This window comes from Buteo buteo, chromosome 12 (assembly GCF_964188355.1).
Source record: "Buteo buteo chromosome 12, bButBut1.hap1.1, whole genome shotgun sequence".
Taxonomy (NCBI): domain Eukaryota; kingdom Metazoa; phylum Chordata; class Aves; order Accipitriformes; family Accipitridae; genus Buteo; species Buteo buteo.
This window is the reverse complement of record NC_134182.1, coordinates 12,196,274-12,215,663: the sequence shown is the minus strand read 5'-3', so window position 1 is coordinate 12,215,663 and position 19,390 is coordinate 12,196,274. Positions and strand designations below refer to the sequence as shown.

Sequence of the window (19,390 nt, the reverse complement as noted above, 5' to 3'; positions counted from 1 at the left end):
GATCCATGCAATATAAAACCTAAGTATTTTGCTTGAGGTGTGAGTACACAGAGAGTGTAGCAGTGGTGAGTGGATGGGCTGTCTGAGTATGTGTGCTTTGAAAGTGGCCAGTACAAAACCTGTGCCTGTGCAGAACCTTGTAGTGACGTGTTGCATGTGGACCATGTGGGTTTTTGGGAGGCATCTTTGTAACCATGTGTGGGGAAGTTTGCTGATTTTTTTTTTTTTTTTTTTTTTTTTTTTTTTCCCCCCTCAGCTGTGTGATTTTGATCTTTAGTATTGCCCTCTGGATGCAGATGCGGTGAGGCCAGCAGCTGCGACTTGCTTTCCAAGGTCAGGCAGTTACCAGATAAGAGATGTGGTTACCATCTCCTGAGCATCAAACCAATGTCTTCACATATGTCTGAGCTGAGCATCCCCTGTGTGTGTGTGTGCTAGCTTCTGGTTCCCTTCCCTGTCGCTGGAAATAAGGTACTGCTTGTAATTTGTGTGCTGGCAGGCTTTGCCGTGTTGCTTGGATACCAAAAAGAGTACAGCCCACTACAGCAGACCCTTGGCATGAGCCTTCATTCAAAGGCTGACTCGTGCAGAGCAGCTTAGCAAGATGTCATTTTAATTGAACTGCTTGCTGGCTCGTGCAACTGCCTTTTACTATGCGACTTCTTATAAAATGCTTCTGTAATCCCTCTTGGTACAGAATTAAGTTTTGCATAATTGCCTTCGCACTAGATCTTGTAGCGTTTTTATAGGGCAATGAGTTAAACTACTGAGACAACCCTGTGTGCATGCACTGAGGGAGCAGCTGCTGTGAGATGACTGAAAGCTCATACAGATCTTCCAGTTCTATTTTGCAGCAATCTGTATGGCTCTTCTTCTCTGTGTAGCTGTTGGAACTGGCTTCGTATCTCTCTACTTACATGGTCTGCTTGTCAGTGCCTAACCAGAGGTATTTCTCCTGCTGTCTTCCCCAGGGCATTTCTCAGTTCAGTTGCAGATCAGCTGAGTAATGGTTCATTCAGCTCATCCTTTCTGAGCAAGGATCCAAACGACTTGTGCTCAAAAAAGGGACTAGTAAACCAAAAAGTGCAAGGGAATTTTATCCATGCTGTATTCACTTTATTAAAATGGGGAGAGCAAAATATCAGAGGGGGAGAAGGAAGTGGCATGGGTGCATCCTTCCTCAGGGAGTCTTGCAGAGCATCTGTGTCGGGTGAACATAACTCACTCCTGTTGCCTTCAGTGTGCTTCTCCCAGTTCATGTGAGGTAACAGTCAAACCCATGCAGTGTATTAGACCTCCCCCTGTCCAGTAATATGATTAAATGAGGAGGATGAGAGCAGAAGTGCTTCAGGAGGGAGAAATTATTTAACAGCTTCTGCACTATACCTTCTGTGCATTTAATCAGTGGATGGTGTTTATTGTCGCTGGAGACCTGGGCCCATACTGCTCCTGCTGCCTAGCAGGTACACCCCTGGGTTGGGAGTGACTGAGAAGTAAGAGGGAGAGTTTCTTGCAGTCATTGCAGGATATTGATGTTCCCGCAGTGCCCCTCTTTGCCTCCTGCATACTTGTCCACAGCTTGACCCACTTGATAACTGAAATGTGGGCAAGGAGGGTCCTGCTGAATATCTGCAGCCCCTCTGGTAGCTGGGAAGAGCTGGGACAGAGCTTTTAATCACTTCCATTATCACGGTCTACTCTTCAGCTCATCACATCAGACTGCAGCTGGGTAGTGGAGAACAGGCGCCTTAAAACAAGGGATGCCAGTCTGGCAGTCCTGCTTTAGGAGGCTGAGCCAGCTGCTTGAGCCGTTCCTTCAGGAGCACTGGAGCTGCTAGGGGGAACCTGGGCTCCCCATGCAGATGACATCCAGATGTGGGCTTGGTAGCCCTCTGCCTCAGAGTAAGCAATCCCACACCTGGGATCCTGGCACTTGTGGAGCCTGTGGGAAATGCTGTCTCACTCCAGGCTGTGGTTGGAAACTTCTCCAAGTGTTTAATACTGGTGGTTGGAGGCCCTCTGATATTGCGAGCAGTTGCTTGGTTGCTCAGAAAAATAGCTTTTCTGTTTTTACTGAAGTCTTATCTGATGGTTTTGAAGCATGAGGTTTATTTTCTTCCTGCTCCATCTCCTCACTCTGAGCTAGCAGCTTCAGCGTTGCTAGTGTAAATAAAGCTGCCTCCTCACTTCTCTCAGTTTGCTCTCATCCCCTCCAGCTTGCTTGTGCCCTGTGGCACAGCCTGCCACGATGGCTTGGGGTGCCTGCTCACACTTCCCCAGCCCTTGCCAGCAGCAGAAGAGGAGGGGACCAGACACCCTGTGGTTTGCTCATCTCAACAAGACTTCAGCAAAAACCCACCCTTGCTGGCCTCTAAGACATGAAGCACTGCAATGTCATCTTGTCTGAATTAAATAAGGGAGAATTTCAAACTAATAAATAACAAATTGATTGGCACAAACAGTGCAATAGGCACTCATTTGCTCAATATCAGATTCATCTGGCTTTCCCTTTTTTGTCTTTGGTTTGCAAGGCAGAGTGGGACTTGTAGTGGAGACTCTAGAAGGTGTCAGGTGTGATAGTGGGTATTCCTGCAGCTGGAGGAGAAGCACTTGTTAGTCTGGGCACTGGGACAGCTGGGTGCGTAGACCCACTTGGGCATTAGCGTTGGCAGGCTGGTCTGGCACTTATATCTGAAACCTGAGCATGTCTTGGTTTGTTTCAGGCTGCTGTGGGGGGCTCTGCAGGGCCTTGGTGCACTGTCTTATGTTTGGGCTTTTCTCCTTCAGGGCTCTGAGGACAAGGGTCTCCCCATGTCCCCTGCCCCTCGGGGTCTGCGGGTCTGGGTCCCTGTTGGTGCTGCAGGGGGGTGGCACAGTGCAGGGATGGTATTCATCTCCTCACCTGCTGCTAGTGCACCCCTTGCATGGTTGCTGCCTGTCAGCTTGGCAAAGGCACTGGTTTTTTTCCCCCAGCTAAACTCCATTTGAAGCTGGTTTAAACACAGGTGGGCTGAGGTCCTTGCAGAGTGTCCCCTCACCCCCTGTACAGTTGGCTGCGGTTCCTAGTGGTGGTGGGAACACTGCTGGTGGCAAGTAACCCGAGCTCACCTAGCCAGGGGGAACCAGCTGCTGCCTGGCTGGTGCTGTCAGCTGCTAAGACCTATTTCCAGAAATGTTTGAAGCCTGGAGCCACGGTGCTGGCACATGGAAAGGTCCTGCTCTGATCATTTATTAATAAGGGGGGGGGGGGGGCAAGAGAGAACATAGAGAACATCTTTTCTAAAAGTTGCTGCTGGCAAATAAACAAAGTGAAGGACTTCAAATCTCTCTTCTGGCTGGGAACTGCTCTGTGCTCTGCAGTGGGGGCACCTGCGTAGCAAAGGGTCTGTACTGCGGGGGAAGATGCTGGGACTCCTTTGTGGGACATTTTTGATACTAGAGTCTACCAGGAGGTGGAGAAAAAAAAAAACCAAACCCCAAACCACAGAAGGACATTGGTTGAGTCATTGTGTGAGTCTGTGGATTTAAAGAAAACCCATCCAGATCCTTTCTGGCCCAGAGTTTTAAAACTAAGGGGTTGACTCAGCTAACGCCTTAACTAATTCTCCCCTTTTCTTTTGAACTGACTAAGGATGCTACTCCTCCTTTGCTTCGGTGCCCAGGAAGATCCAGGTGGTGGCCAGAGTGCAGGCTTTGTGTCCCAAGTCTTGCTTGTATTTGAGTCTGGGATCTGAATGTCTCCCAAGTATCTAAGCTAGGTTGTGCGTGAGCCTGGGTGGTGAAGACGATTGGACTACAGGAAGCACAACCTGTGGCTCAGAGGATGGTGTGCTTGTGTTGACTTGCAGGTCTGTAGGAGCTGCATGCTGGCATGGGAAATCTGGCCCTTTCTGCAGGCTGCTAGTAGCATTGGTGTGCTCAAGAAAGCCTACTTGTTAATAGAGCCATACTAGTTTACCCCAATGGCCTGTCATGCCTGAAGCATGTTGCATGCTTTGGGCCCAATTCTTCTCACACTCCTTTGACCCAAACCTGTCTCTTTCAAAATCAACCCCCTGGGGTACGAGAGCAGAATTCATATTTTGCCTAATACACGCAGCCCTGGCCGGCAGGCATTAGGGTCTCTGTGGGGTGGAAGAAATTGAGGTTGAAGGACTAGCATGAGGCTGCAGAAGAGCTGAGAGTCAGGGTGAGCAGGGTTTGGGAATGTCCAAGGGATGAGGACATGCTGTACCAAGCCATTCCTTTGAGACCCTGGTGCAGCTCTAGGTACCACCCTTGTGCATTTCCTGGATGTGTGGGAAGAGGAGGGATACTGGGGCAAGATTGTGGCCAGACAGAAGACTGGTGTCCTTCTTGTGTGATCTCCAAGAAGATCAGCATCCCTCAGTGCTATTTTTCTGCTGCTTTGATTTACATGAAGACCTGGGATCGGGAGGCCACTGAGCTTTCGTTACAGCTGCTTTTGCCCTCTCCTGCTCTGCACTGCTTCTCTATTGTGGCACATAATTTACTCCCTGACTCTCCGTCCTGCAGTTACAGTCCCAGCTCAAAAGTGTGATTACAGCTGCGGCATTGCTGTGTCGTTGCCTTTTGTTTGCCACAATACAGCTCTCCTTGGGCAGAGCAGAAAGGAAGAGAAATAATAATGATGCATGGATGGAGGGGAAGATCTGACGTGCCTTTCCAGACCATTTGCTGTGTATTTCATCTCGGGTGGGGGCTCTCATTAACTAGTCACTCAGCAGAAGCAACCTGTACCTAAAGGTTAATTTCCGCAGCAGTTGTTGCTGGGTTATTTGATGGTGGGTAATTTCCATCCTCAAAAGATTCTTTTACTCCTACCTAGTATTTAATGAGATTAAATTGCAACTTCTCCGAGACCTCATAGCAGAAGTGTGTATGTGTGGCAGGTGGCCACCAAAGCTTTGTGTGGACTTAATAGAAAGGCACTTGGGGAGCAGAGAGAAAACCCTTTCATAATGAAGGGGAAAAATAGTGGCCATGTTTGAAAGCTTCATAGGTGTTAATAAAAGATACTGCTTTTTCAGTTACACAGAATGATAAATACAATGGGCTTCTGCAGGAATCTGTCTGTAGGATACAAATTATTGTAACATGACTTTGATGTACAGAGGATGCTCCTTTCAAGGCCTGGAGCAAGGTGACCTTTTAAATGAGGTGACTGTGGGCTGAGTTTTCCAGTTGATGTAACAGTGCTGGGCCCCATTCTGACCTTGCAGTGTATTTATGATCTTCAACTCTACCAACGGTGTGAGGCTTTTCTTGGAGAAGCTAGTGCTAGTGCAACAGTGATCTAGCAAGATCACTGAAGGCAACAGAGCTATTTCTGTTCTGTGTTGGTGTAGTTGATATCGGGGTGAACTTTGACAGTTGCTGCAGGGTGTTTGTGTTTGATGTAGGTGGGGCAGCAGATGGGGAGAGGTGGGCACATGTAGCCTTGGCTGGGTGAGGGGTTGTGTGCGCAGTAGGGAGGTCTGGACTCTGCTTTGCACGCTTGTCCAGACTTACTGTTGTACAGATACTGAAGTGCACCAGGAGCTGGGCCCATAGTGTTGTCCGTTCCTATACCCTCTAATACATTTTCTCCAGACTACTAAAGCTGATGACATCTAGCACTGAATGCAATTAAATATGTTTGACATTGAACCGAAAAGCTTCCCTGTGGCTGTTCTGAAAGATTTTTGCCAACGTGTTTTTCTTGCATTTTTTTTTTGTACAGAGGTTTAACTCCTTGCTCTCAACCTCAGATTCTGGGCAGTTCACGAATCCCTTACTAGTTGGTTTCTGTGTTCACCTGGAGGGCGAAAGTTTGAATATGTGAAATTCAACAACCATCAAGTGGGTGAAATATCCCCTTGAGAAAATTCTTTAGAGACAGATGAGAGCTGCTGGATGGTATTCCTGCATCCCTGCAGAGAGAAGAGGTGAAATGCAGGGTGCAGCCGGGGGGGTCAGCATCCCAGGGAGTTGCACTGGTGGTGAGGTGGGGTGTCAGGCTGGGCAGAACCAGAACCAAGCCCGAATTGTGTTTTACGGTATTGGTGCAAAGGCTTTTTGTGTTCTCAGTTTCCCAGCAGCTGTCGGGCAGCCGTGCTATGCAGACAGGGGAGGAAGGCTGGCTGCAGTAACCTCCCAGGGCATCTCAGCTGTGCAGTGGCTCTTTTTTCGCTGCTGTTGAAGTCCTCCTTTTTGGGCATAGGGTAGGGAGAGGAGGGGATGCTGGAGATGCCCAGAGCAGGACTCTGGTCTGAGCCGGTTCCTGCAGCTCCAGTGGGAACCAACCCCACTCCTCCGTTTTTCAGGCTGCCCTGACACTATCCTGGCAGTGCTGCCCCTCAGGCTGGCGTATTTCGTAGTGGCACTGCCCTGTCTGACTGCCTTGACAGTGTCTGCCTCTGGGTATGGCTCTGGGGTTACAGTAGGTGCCTCTGGCTGGAGTAACCCCAGACTGGAGCGTCTTGCTGCAGCCTTTTCTGGTCATCCCTCCTCCATTCCCGAGGCGTGGTTGGGGGGTCTCAGCAGCAGAGGGGAAGGGCGCCTGCTGTCCTGGGGGCTGGGTGTCAGCAGTGGAGCCAGGGTGGGTTTCAGCTGTCCGGGGATTAGTAGCAGGGAGCCACATGCAACGTAGGTGCTGACGCAAACCTCCTTGCATGAAGGAATCTCAGTCTCTCCTCCCGCTGGCACAGGCCAGCAGCCTCCTGAGGAGACGACCTGGACTCGCGCGTAGTTCCCCTCTGAGATCACCTACTACGTTGTTACAGAGCTTGGTCCCAGCCTCTGCACGTGGTGCATTTGAAATGGCCAGCCAGTGATTCAGGGGACATGTTTTGCTTTCTAAAAGTGTTTGTTCCTGACCATGTCTCTGAGCTTATCTAATTAATTATCCGCCTGGGAGCTTTACTTTGTTTGACTCAGCAATGTGTTACAAAGGTAATGTGCAAAAACGCTGTTGTATGAAGAGTGGCCGATGGCCAGTTTACAGATGGAAAGGCAGACTGTCACCCTGAAGAGGAATAAATTCAGACTTTTTTCTACTGTTTGAAGATGTGGGAAAATGCGGATCAATAACCTGAGTCCTACCAAGCTCCAGCATGAAACGGAGGGAAACATTGTTCCCTTTTGGGAGCATGGGAGTTTGATGTTGGTATCAAACGGGGGAGTTCCCACAGATCTGGGGAGGGTGGTCTCTCTTCCGGTGTGCTGACCTGAACACTGTTGTGTTTTTTTCCTTCCCCCCAAGCGTGGTTAGGAGTCAGGCCCTTCCCTGCCTGAACCATTGCATCTTATTCTCCAAGCAGTGAAATGGGCTTTGGCAGCATTGACTGTTTCTGTGTCACAGCGAGAATAAACTTGTGTTTGGGAGAAAGTGCTTGCCCTGGCAGTTAAAAAAACCCCAAACAAACAACCTGCTAAAGATGTCTTACAGGTGTAATTGTGCGTGCTCTGTTCCCAGCGCTGTTGTTGCCTTGACGTGCACGCCAGATACTTAACGAATGGGCAGCCCTCTGTAGAACGATTCCCCATCAGCTTTAAAACCCACTTCTCAGGGAACTATTTTCATCATGTGGTGCTTGGAATTTACTGCAATGGCCGGTACGGCTCGCTGGGCATGAGCAGACGATCAGATCTGATGGACAAACCTCTAACTTACCGAACTCTGAGTGACCTCATCTTTGAATTTGAAGACTCCTATAAAAAGTACTTGCATTCAGTCAAAAAAGTAAAAATCGGATTATATGTCCCACACGAGCCACACAGCTTTCAGCCCATCGAGTGGAAACAGCTGGTCCTCAATGTATCCAAAATGATGCGCACAGAAGTCAGGAAGGAGCTGGAGAAGTTTGCCAGGGATATGAGAATGAAGGTAGGTCTGTGTGCCTGGGCGGTGGACTTGGAGGCAGGTGTGCCTTGTCCCATCGTGCAGAGATTGGTCTTGCTTCATGTCAGCAGACTGACCCTGGCCTGAGATTAAGGTGGTATCGGATGGGCTGGGGGTGTGCTTACATCTGTCTTAGTGATTCTCCCATAGGGTTTGGTGTGTTTTCAAGCCCTTACAGCTATTTTTTTTTTTTAGTTCAAGGATCTCCCCTTCAGCCTGGGAAACACTTGAACCCATACTCATCCCTGGCCATCAAGGAGCTATTGCCCAGTTTGCTTTTCTTACTGACTTTGGAAGAAGGTGGCTAGGAAGAACCAGCATAGCTGGGGCTCGAGCTGGTGGGGTGGGTAGCCTGGTCGCAGGTAGGGATCTCTGCTCTTTGCACCTGAGCTGCAAGGCATCCTATGGGACAGTTGTGTCAGTGGTTGCTTCTCCTTGCAGGGCACGCCAGTGGGCTTGCCCTGCGCTGCCTGATGTCCACCATCCTTGGCTAAATCGCAAAGTAGGTTACATGGGAAGGGCGAGGAAAGTGGGTCCCTGACAGGCTGGTGCTTCCCTGCTGGTTGGTTGGACTGAAGAGCCCAGAGGGAAAGAATGGGGAGACAGGGCAGGCTGCCAGGGGGCTGGAGGGTTTAGCTGCACTTGGGGATAAGGGGTGTCCCTGACCGTGCCTCTGGGGCTGGCGTGGGCGAGGAGCTGTTTGTGGTCATGTTGGTAGGGGATTTGGTGCCTTTCCAGCCCACTGCTGGCAGGGGGAGCAGAGCAGGTGTGTTGCTAAGTATGGAGCTGGCTCTTGTGGAGAGGCATGCGGCATCGCATCCAAGTTATTCTGGGTTCCCGTTCCCTGCCCTGCTGAGGAATGGCTCCTACGTAGCAGCCGTGTGCCTTTTTGGCTGAGGCACCTGCCCCCTTGCCCTGACCTTGGGGTGAGTGTTGACAGTAGCATCATAGCAGCTACGTCCTGCTGCCACCTCTCCTGACCTGCCAAGGAGTTTTGAGGGCCAACTTGTACCATACTGTCACCTTGAGCAAATGTGCTTGATTACAGCTGTTATGAAGCTTTTTTCCCCCCCTTCTTCTCTATTCATGCATTTCTAATAGCATCTAGAAAAAAACCAGCTGAAGCAGGCTCTACTTGAAGAAGTCTATATGGGTGGATGATTTACTGAACTTAGTACTTGCTTTTGATAGAGGGACCAGCTCTGTCTGTGCTGAGCTGTGACATTGGGTCCAGTCCTTGTAAGTTCCTTAAGGCCAGGACCACAGCCCTGAACCCTTGAAGGCCCTGCATCTGACTCTTCCCTTGAGTTAATTCAGAATTTGAGCCAGTTGATTCAGAGGGCTTCTGTTGTGAGGGGGCTGACTTTGGAGGATCGGGTCTTAAAGATAGCCTGGAGTGTGAGTGTCACGCTGATGGGCTTCTGAGGTTGGAGGGCCTGGGGGATGCGGGCAAGTGTGCAAATGGACAGGAGACCTACTGAAAAGTCCCACTGTCACACAGAGTTCAACTGCCAGCCCAGGAGGCGGTCGCCTCTGCAGAGAGAAAAGCTGGACAGGGTGATTTAGCTGCACGAGTTTCCTTCAGCTGATGCTTAAAGCCATTTTTCTTATCCCTTGCTGTTGCCAGCTCTGAAGAACGCTGCAGATGAGACCTTTTTTTCAGTATTTAGCTGGGAATTGAATTGGTGACACCAACTAATTTTTGCAGAGGGCCCCTGAACAGCTATCACATAACAGCTTTGGATTCCTCTTAACCTGGGCAGGGTTTGAATAAGCTCCAAGGGACTGAAGGCTCTTTGTGTACTGTCCCCACTACTGTATGAGGCCCTTTATTTTTATTTTTTATTTTCAGTGAATCATTGCCTTTATTGAACGCCTTTTCCTTCCCTCCCCCATCTCTCGCAGATTCTGAAACCTTCAAGTGCCCATTCTCCCATGAAAGAGCGATCACGGGGTAAATCGTTGTCCCCTCGCCGAAGGCAAGCCAGCCCTCAGAGACGGGCATGCAGAAGAGACAAATCGTGAGTATTCCTGCTGCCATCACTGGTGGGTCAGAAGTTGAGGGTGATGACATATTATTTTGCTGTACAAAACTTAGATGCTTACTGGCATATATAGGAAAACTCTACTGGGTGTCTTGGTTGCCTGAGAGGCTCCAGAAGCTGGTGGTATTGCTGATGTCCTGGTATTGCTGTGCTTAGTGCTGCCCAATGGCCCCTCCGTGGGGGATGAGTCCTTGGAGGGCCCGATGGCTTTTGCTTGGTTCAACTTGGTGTTGGATGACTCTGAAAGTGGAAGTGTGGGTTTGCCCTTTTATTTTTTCAATCTTGTCGTGGTTTAACCCCAGCCAGCAACTAAGCACCACGCAGCCGCTCACTCACTCCCCCCCCACCCAGTGGGATGGGGGAGAAAATCAGGAAGGGAATTAAAACTTGTGGCTTGAGATAAGAACAGTTTAATAGAACAGAAAAGAAGAAACTAATAATGATAATGATAAGACTAATAAAATGACAACAGTAATAATAAAAGGATTGAAGTGTACAAATGATGCGCAGTGCAATTGCTCACCACCTGCCAATTGACACCCAATTAGTCCCCGAGTGGCGATCCCCCCATCCCCACTCTCCCCAGTTTACATACTAGATGTGACATCACATGGTATGGAATACCCTGTTGGCCACTTTGGGCCAGCTGCCCTGGCTGTGTCCTGTGCCAACTGCTTGTGCCCTTCCAGCTTTCTCGCTGGCTGGGCTTGAGAAGCTGAAAAATCCTTGACTTTAGACTAAACACTACTGAGCAACAACTGAAAACATCAGTGTTATCAACATTGTTCTCCTACTGAACTAAAAACATAGCACTGTACCAGCTACTAGGAGGACAATCAACTCTATCCCAGCTGAAACCAGGACAAATCTTTATACAGTCCACTTTATGGAGAAACAAAGAACCTAGCCTGGGGTGCAGGGGACTGTTGTGAATGAGATTTTTGTTACACAGTTTTGGTTTAGCAGCAATTTAAGATTTATTAATATTTCTGAGAGAGATAACAAGATTAGGTTGGATAATTTTAACAGTACTTAATCATCAGCCAATTTAACAGTGTGATTTGATGGAATTTGTTGCAAGCAAATTTGTGACTTAAAGATTTAAAAATGGCAAGGATCACCTGAAACTTACAGCAGGGTTGCACACAGATGGAGGTTAAATCAAATCACACACATGTATGGACGGAGAAAACAGTTCTGAACCACACAGACAAAATAGTTCTAAACCAAACTGCAAATGCATGTGCACAGATACAACAGCTCTGAATCAAACTTTACCTACGTACAGAGAGGTTAACCTATGATTAAAATTTCCCTTTTGTGAGTTGCATTAATTACTCACTTTTATGTGCTGGCATTCATCAACAGTTGGTCAGTGAACCTTGTGAAATCAGGCCTTTAAGTCCTCGCAAAATTGTTGAAGGACGATCTTTCAATCTTCGTGAAATCTATCCTGAGGGGTGTCCCAGCTCAGGGGGAGACACTGCATCACATAGCCCACTGAGGTCCTGGAGGACTCAAAAGGTCTTACCTTGGATTGCTATTTATAGATATATAATAATCTATAAATAGATGATTGGCTTTGGTCATTATTTTACATTCTGGCCACAGTTTGTGCTGAGTCATTCTGATACACAATTCAGGCAGCAGATGGCTGAGGTGTGGCCAAAGAGTACCTGATGCCCAAAAGTGGCTGCACTTGTAATCAAAATAACAGCACAATGGGAGGTTTTCCCAAAGCATGCATGGCTTATCCTGAGATATCAGAGTGGCCCTGGGGGAGCTGCACCACCACAGACACCTGTACAGGAGTGAAAGTAGTTTGATCACATTTAATGGTGTTCAGACATAGGTATTAAAAACAGGAGGATGTATCTGCTAGTGGTGGTGAGGTGCCCTGCTGTCATGGTCACTCAGACAGAAATTGGATTCTCTGTGATGAGCCTTTGTACTGAGCTGTTCTGGTGGAGTGGTTTGTCCAACTTACAGAGATGGTGAAAAAGTAAACCTTTTCTCTTCTTGCCAAAGTGGAAACATGACTTGCATTGTATTCTTTGATTTTAATCTGCTTAAAAAATCCCAGACTACTTCCCTTGTGCGTCGTAGCTAGTAGTTTAACTGTGTGGGGAAGGGTACACTAACTGCATGCAATACCTCTAAATGGATGAAACTGAGCTTCCAGATCATGGGCCTTCTACAGCCACTGGCAATTCAGACTCCCATACCTTAGATGTGGAAGAGCTGAGTTTTAGCTCTACTGCCTCAAGCCAGGAAGCTGACAACTGTGAAAGCCTATACATAACCCAGATTAGTCACATATTTATAATGATCGCTTTTTAAATAGGCCCCCAGACTACTGTCTCAGCACTTATTTATTTATTTTAAAGCAGCTAACAAAGACATTAGACTAACCTTCTAAAGATAGCTTCAAGATACTTTAGCAGCAGATGATTTCACAGCAGCCTTTTATTTTTATGTGTGAATTCACACTCAGTCCACAATGCTGAACTTTGGGCTTCATCACTTGAGAGCTCCTTGCTTAGTGAACAGATAATTATAGTTGTAATGGGCTCGGCTGCTCCAGCCTTCTTGACCTCCTAGATTTGCTCTGATGGATGATTTCATCTTTGGGTTTCTCATAGTGCTTCTGTAGTTGCTGAAGTGGATCACATATGTCTGGAGAAAAGAGTGAGTCTCACTGGGCTTGGAGATTCACCAGTTGGGCTGGTTTCCTGAGAGCCGCTGGGCACATGGCTGCTCTGCAGTGCCTGATTTCTCTTTGGCAGCTTTGGTTTTCTGGGACAGAAAGACAAGTGAAGTACTGGTGGCCTTGCAGTGGCTTCAGCACCTGTTACCTGCTCGGTGGTTCTGCTGTGTCACTCTGTATGTAGAGCAAATTATATGTTATTCTAAAATAAACCCTGGGTCACCATGATACAAGATCCAGGACCCAGCTGTACCACGATGCAGGGAGCAGGAGATAGAGAGCAGACTCCACGAGACCTTCATCTCTGCTTTAGCGGAAGGCGTTGAAGCACCTCTGAGCAGGTGGGAGCTCTTGCAGCATGTGCTTTGTGGTTGTGTGACAGCCCTGTGGATACTGCACAGCCCCCTCACAAGCCTGGCCAGTACGCTTGGAAGGAAAAAGGGGAGTGAAGGAGCTTTCAGCAGGTCCAGGGCCCTTGAGCAGATCTGAAAGGCTGCTCTCTGTTAGAAGAGTGATGCCAGGGAGAACTGGGTTCCTGATGTTAAAATGCTTCTTCTGTGCAGTGGTGCTGGTGGCTTGAAGGCTGACTGTGCCTTTTGCCCCAGTGGGAGTGATGCTGCAGAGGAGTGTGCTGCTGTAGGGACTTCCCTTCTTGTGATAAACCCCTTTCACTTCCAAAATCAGTATCTACTGGTTTCTTCAACAGGAGGTCTCGGAGATCTGAAGGGGGAACAGCATCCCCTCATTAGGGATGAGCTGAATGACACATACTGGTGTGTACAGCAATTGACGCAGCGCAAGAAATACAAGAGGGGAAATTGGGTGTTTTCTTCTGCATATTGATGTATCTCTGAGAACCTAGTTGCAGTGAGAGGCCTTTGTATTATGCACAGAAGAGGTAAGACTTTCAGGCTTGCTAGGCTTTAGGCTGAAATCCTAGCTAAAGAATGGCCGTGCTTATCAATACTGTGTTTTGTTTCTTTGTGGATCTCTTACTCACATGCTGTAATTACAGCTTTTTAGAGCTTGTAGGGGAGGGGGAGAGAAGTGTTTTGCTCTAGTGTGAGCTGGCAGGGGCTGAATAACACATTCATTTGAGAGGCTTCACCTGCTGATGACAAGCTGTTATTACAGCCTGCTTTTTGTCAACAATAAAATTATACGGACCTGCTGGGAGAGATCTCCCAGTGAAAAAATATGTGAACTGGAATGTCTTTGCTGGATTGTTTCTGAAGTACAAAGGCTGAAGCAGTGCTTAAGGACAGAACAGCCCCAAACCTTTACCTTCTCATCCTGGTCCCTTACTAGTTTGTTAGGTAAATGCCGGTGATGACCACTAGCAAGCCCACGATAGTGTTTTAGCCTGAAAATACAGCCATAAGGCAGATAAGAGTATGTTGCAGGGCATGGGCAGCAATGCCATAAGCAGTACGTGCCTGTGTAAGAGACTGGTGTGTAGTCAAATTGCAGTTCATTAACTGAGCTATGGTAACAGTTCATGTGCTTTTAGCCCACAGCTGATGTGATCCTGCTAAGGGTGGCCAGCAGACAGGATGAATAAAGAGGATATAGGGTGGTGTGAATCTGTCTAGTAAGTCTGAAGCTTTACTGCATCTGCTTGCCCATCTTCTGAAGACCTGAAGCAGGAGGGTGCAGTAAATTGCAAGCCACTGTGCTGCAACAGGCAATGCAGTGCTTCATCCCCAACAGAAGTGCTGGAGCTGGAGGGGTTTGGGAGTGTTGGTATGAGTTTGGACGGGAGCATCATGCAGCAGCCTGCTCCTAAATGTCAGTTCACCAGATCTATTTCCTTTTAATTTTATACTGAGGCTTAACACATGCATGCTCTGTGAGTGTCATAGCAACACTGGTCTTGTGTGCTTCTGGCCTAATTTAGCTGTTGAAAGGAAAATTCTGTTAGTCCATTATATTAGGATGTGCAAGGGGGTAGGATTATATTATATTAGGATGTACAAAATCAGGCAGATCCAATGCAGACAGCTCATGAATACTGTGTATCCAGCAGCTATACAGTGCTTATTCAGCTGCTCATTACCATGGCACTTTGGACAGGAGGTGTGATCTGATGGGTGAGTACAGCAGAGGTCTCTTGCTTCTAGAGGGGATGTTTGATGTCAGGTCATTTGCCAGCCAAGGAGAATAGGAGCTGTGGTGCCTCTGCTCCAAAAAATCCTTGCCTTTTCCTAAAACCCTGAAGAGAAATCTTATGGAGGACAGTCTGTTGGTAGCTACAAGCTAGAGAATCGTCATGGAGTGGAAATGGGCATGTTGCCATGCGTGTGCAGTGACTCCCCATCTCTCTTGGATAATCAGAGAAGGTAGAACCATCCAGGTATGCTTTAACTGAAGCCATATTCTGGCTTTAATTGGAGGGAGGGAGGGAGAAAAGGGTGGGAAGGGAGAGGATCCCTGAATTTGAGGGAGGGAGAGAGGAAGGGCAGGCACGCTGAAACATATAGCGCATCTCTTGCTGGTCTCTGACTCTTATGCAAGCTCTGAGGAATGCAGCTTGTAGCTTGTTTTCTGGCTAGTCAAATCCCATCTGCTCTGAAGGAATAAAGTGGAAAAATCCAAACTATCTTACAATGATTTCTTCAGGTGTGATCCCTTCCTGCAAGTGACAGAGATGAGTGAAGACTCCTTCACTTCTGTGAAGTACTTACAAACTGAGACAAACACGAGGCAGGGTGCAGGGCAGTACTGCAAACAGGATGATGGAGTTAATAGAGGTGCTTGGATAAGTGGCAAAAAAACAGGTTGCATTCAATGTGTGACTAGGCAGAAGAGCACTAGTTGTCCATAGCAATGTCCCCAGCTCTCAAATGCTGTGCAAATTCTCAGCAGAGATCTGCTGTTAGCAGCACTGCTCTTAAAAAAAACCAAAACAAACAAAACCAAAAAACAACAACAAACCCCCCCCACTCATCGAATCAAAGAATTCAAAAAATATTTCTGAGGCTCTGCTGCCGCACATGTATATGTGTTGATATATGTAAGCTATACATCCCCACCTCTTAGGGCAGCAGCGGTACAGCTCTTAGATTGGTGCATGCAGCCAGCAGCGTGCCACAGGCAGGGCAGGGCCTTCCCTGGCCTGACAGCCTGCCTGCTGCCTCTCCCGTGGCTGTGCTGGCTGCCCAGAGTGCTGTCGCAGAAACGGGCAGGCAGCATGCAACGAGGAGGGAAGCATCAGCCTTGCGTGTGCGAACTCACGGGTCATATCTGCTGCATAATGAGTGAAAGCTAAGTGCAAGAGCTGGAAACTAGGTCTGAGGAGCTGTAGGTAAGCACTGGGGCCATTACCAGCTTCATGCTGTACTCCTTAGGCTTTATCTGTGGTTTTGCAGTGAGGCAGACGTGCTGTGGAGTCTACTAGGAGAAACATGTATTTTAAACAATGTCTTTCTTTAGAAAAGCAATATATGGCTTAGCGTGAAAATAGCTAAGAGCCTGGAATAAACTCTCAGATTAGAGACACCTCCATAGACTATAAATCACCAGGATTGTTTCAGTTTGACAACTTTGTTGCAGGAGCTTTTCCATTGCTTGCTAAATAGGGAGAGACTGATGGCTCAGTCTCAAGGTTTCTTTTGGTTCGGGTTGTTGATGTACTTAAATGACCTAACAGCATGTGTGTGTGTGATTATCAAGTGAATGGCTGGTCTGTATCAGAATATAAAATGCCTGGATTCTGAAGGGAGTTCATCTTGTGTTGTTTATTTGGTGGGCTCTAGCCATTCACAGACCTAGCCAAGAGGAATGGGCAGGTTGAGAGACAATGTGCTGTGGCCATGTTAGAGGCTGTGCCTGTTTGCTCTTGGCTGTTTCCACTTTATTCTAAAAGCCAGAGTCCTGCTCTGGAGTAGATCATAGGTGGGACGTGTCTAGCCTTAGCTACTCATTTAGGCCCTCTCTCAAGTCAGAGGGAGAGGGGTGCTCCCCGGATCAGATCACAGACCTCAGGATGGGATGACTTGTTCTTAGCTGGTGCTTGGCTTCAGAGGCAACCCACATGAGTAGCTCGGTCACACTAGTTCATGTGACAAATCCAGCAGGATTGTGCTTACGATGAGAAAATTAGATGTAGTCAGCCCTATTTTGAAGTAAACCATTCCTGTTTTGACAACTGCTCTCTCCACTTCTGCATGGCAGTGTGGGATTGCTGGTGAGCAGTGCCCTCTTCCCTCCTTTGCTCGCAGGCCTGCGGTGGTGGACAAGAAAGGAGACCTGGCTACGCTCAATGAGGTAGGCTACCAGCTCCGCATCTAACAAAGCCATACACTGGACAGAGGGCTTCCTGGTGCTTCCCGCTGCACTTTACCTGCACTCCGTTGGAAGGAAAAAGGAATGGGACTATTTATTAACTTCTGGACTCTTACAATTAAAGTTTTAAATAGAACAGGGCAAATTCTTTTTTGGTGGCAGTATTTATTTTATTTCAAATTACAGAAAAGGCATCAGTGAAGAGAACCTAAAATGATGTTTGGCAGGATATAAGATTTTTTTTTTCCCCTCCATCATGTAGCAGGTGACTCCAGTGGTGTGAGAGTTTCTTCAAATATAATTTCCCTGGACAAGTATTAATTGAATTTGGGCATTGTGCTGGGTAGTAGCATTGGGATGACTAAGAAATCATATTCTTAGTGTTAAGATGTGCTGGGGTGCAGTGCAGTTAAAAAAATCATAGTATTTATTTAATTCAGCAATAAAAACAAGCAGTGCAGAAGTGGCATGAGTTTTTAAAGTATCAACATTACCTCACTAAACTTAACAGATATGCAAAACTGTCAGTATTATTGTTTTGTAACTAATTTGTACTGTTGCCCAGCATTTCTGGTAGTATTAAAACAGCATTGGATGTTTTACTGCCACCTATATTACTATTTTGTGCATGTTGCTGAAAGATGTTAAGTAATAGTAATATGCAAGTGGTATTCTTAAACACTGACATCTTATTAGGCAAAATACAAGGGTTTGGGTTTTTTTAAAAATGATGATAACTGATGAATAATGAATTTTCAAGCTTTCATAATTTTTTTATACTTGTCACTAGGTCTTAGTCTTTCCGGACTACACTCCTGAAGCACAAAACATAGAGATTGCTGTTTTGTAGAGACAAGCGTTCATCTACTAGTCAGTTTGTTTCTCATATGTGTTCCTGGAATAATGGAAAAAATGTCAGAATTGCTAACCTGAGTCTATATGCTTTTCTTTCAGCATTTATGTGTAACTTTGAACCTTGTCTTTGAAAGGCTGAGCAGTCTCAGATGGTGATGCCTTGACATCTTATATTAAGATCAGACATTGCAGGCTGAAGTTAACCTTCTGCCATGCTGCTGTAGGGAGTTTTTCCTATATGTGTTGTAGTAACAACAGCTTAGTCAGACTTGAATAAGGAAGCTTGTATTGGAATAACTTCAGCAATAAATTAAATTGTATGTCTGAAATAGCTGAAAATCAAGCTTGTCTGCTTCCTCCCTACTCAGTCCTTTTGTTCTAAGATGTAGCTAAGGACCTGTGATGGACAGCAGCGTTCTCAAGTGACATGGTAAGACTTTCACTGGGGTCTACCACTGGTGTTAGTGAAGTTCTCTGGAAGCATTCGAGTGCTGCATTCCTGAAAATATTTCATTAGGTGCCTAAATAGAAACTGGATTATTATACAAGTCCAGCCTCTACCCTTTGTGCTGTACTTGTAGATGATACTGCCATGGGCCTTGTGTACCTCCCCTCCTGGGCACTTACTTTTTTGGGATCTCAATGAAGACAGGACATTGTAACACAGTGATGATAATGCTTACTCAAATTGAATGATTTAAGCTCCTAGAACACTTTTATCAGCCAGCAACTGAATGGATACAAAAGGAGATGATTGCTTGTACACAGACCTCATTGCTCAAAAAAGTCAATGATTCTTACTTACCTAGGACAGGAAGACAACACCAAGACCCAGCAACCTTCTACAAACAGTGAAAGGCTTTCTACCAATTAGACTTCAGAAGGTCTAGAAAGAAGACTTTTCAAATGTATTACACCTCTTCAAACATGATTACCGTATCAATTACAGGGAGGTCTTTCCCATCCCTCTTTCTGCAAACTGTTCCACTCCTGTGTTCACAATAGGATTTTTTTTTGGTTCAGGAGTGAAATTGAAGAGAGGGAAATACTCTTTCAGTAGAAATTCTTGTGTAATTTGACATCAGCTGCAGAGTTTCAGTTGTAAAATTCGTGCTGCTGAGTGTCTTGTGACCTAAACAATTTTTTTCATGTATCTTAGATTTCTCATGGGTAAAATGTGAAAAACTTACTTTGATCAGCTGTATCCTATAGCACAAGGTTATCTGATATGTTGCAAGGTTTTTTTTTCTATGAAACCAGGGTTTACTTCAGCTCAAGTAGTGATGGTTGGTAGATAGTTTTTACCATTGTCCAGCACAATTTGAGTTATTTTCTCTTAACCTCTAACTTATACTGAAACTTTTCAATGCTGTAGAGGTGTGACAAATTGCTTTTGGTTCTCATTTTGAAGTTCAGCTGAAATATTCTCTTGAAAATTGCTTATGATGGCATTTGTCTTAAGTGTGGTTCTAGTGACTGTTCTTCTAACTTACTGCAAAGTGGTCAAATAGCGTAGAAAATATGCATGACTTTGTTATTTTTAATCACTTGTATGTTTAGGCACAGCATGAAACTTCAATAAAATATCATGGTAGG

General features: G+C 46.6%; 1 protein-coding gene across 3 annotated transcripts in view; it reads left to right on the top strand.

Moving 5' to 3' along the window:
- VASH2 (vasohibin 2) overlaps window positions 1–18,623 on the top strand; it is a 37,955-nt gene extending 19,332 nt beyond the window's left edge. For 2 of the 3 annotated variants that reach the window (XM_075042692.1, XM_075042691.1), the window contains 3 exons: window positions 7,507–7,888; window positions 9,809–9,924; window positions 16,829–18,623. In XM_075042692.1, the coding sequence (XP_074898793.1) occupies window positions 7,507–7,888; window positions 9,809–9,924; window positions 16,829–16,925 (595 nt within the window). In that variant the 3' untranslated portion in view covers window positions 16,926–18,623. The remainder of the gene's footprint in view (window positions 1–7,506; window positions 7,889–9,808; window positions 9,925–16,828) is intronic. The other variant, XM_075042693.1, reaches the window with a different exon arrangement.
- Window positions 18,624–19,390: the final 767 nt, after the last annotated feature.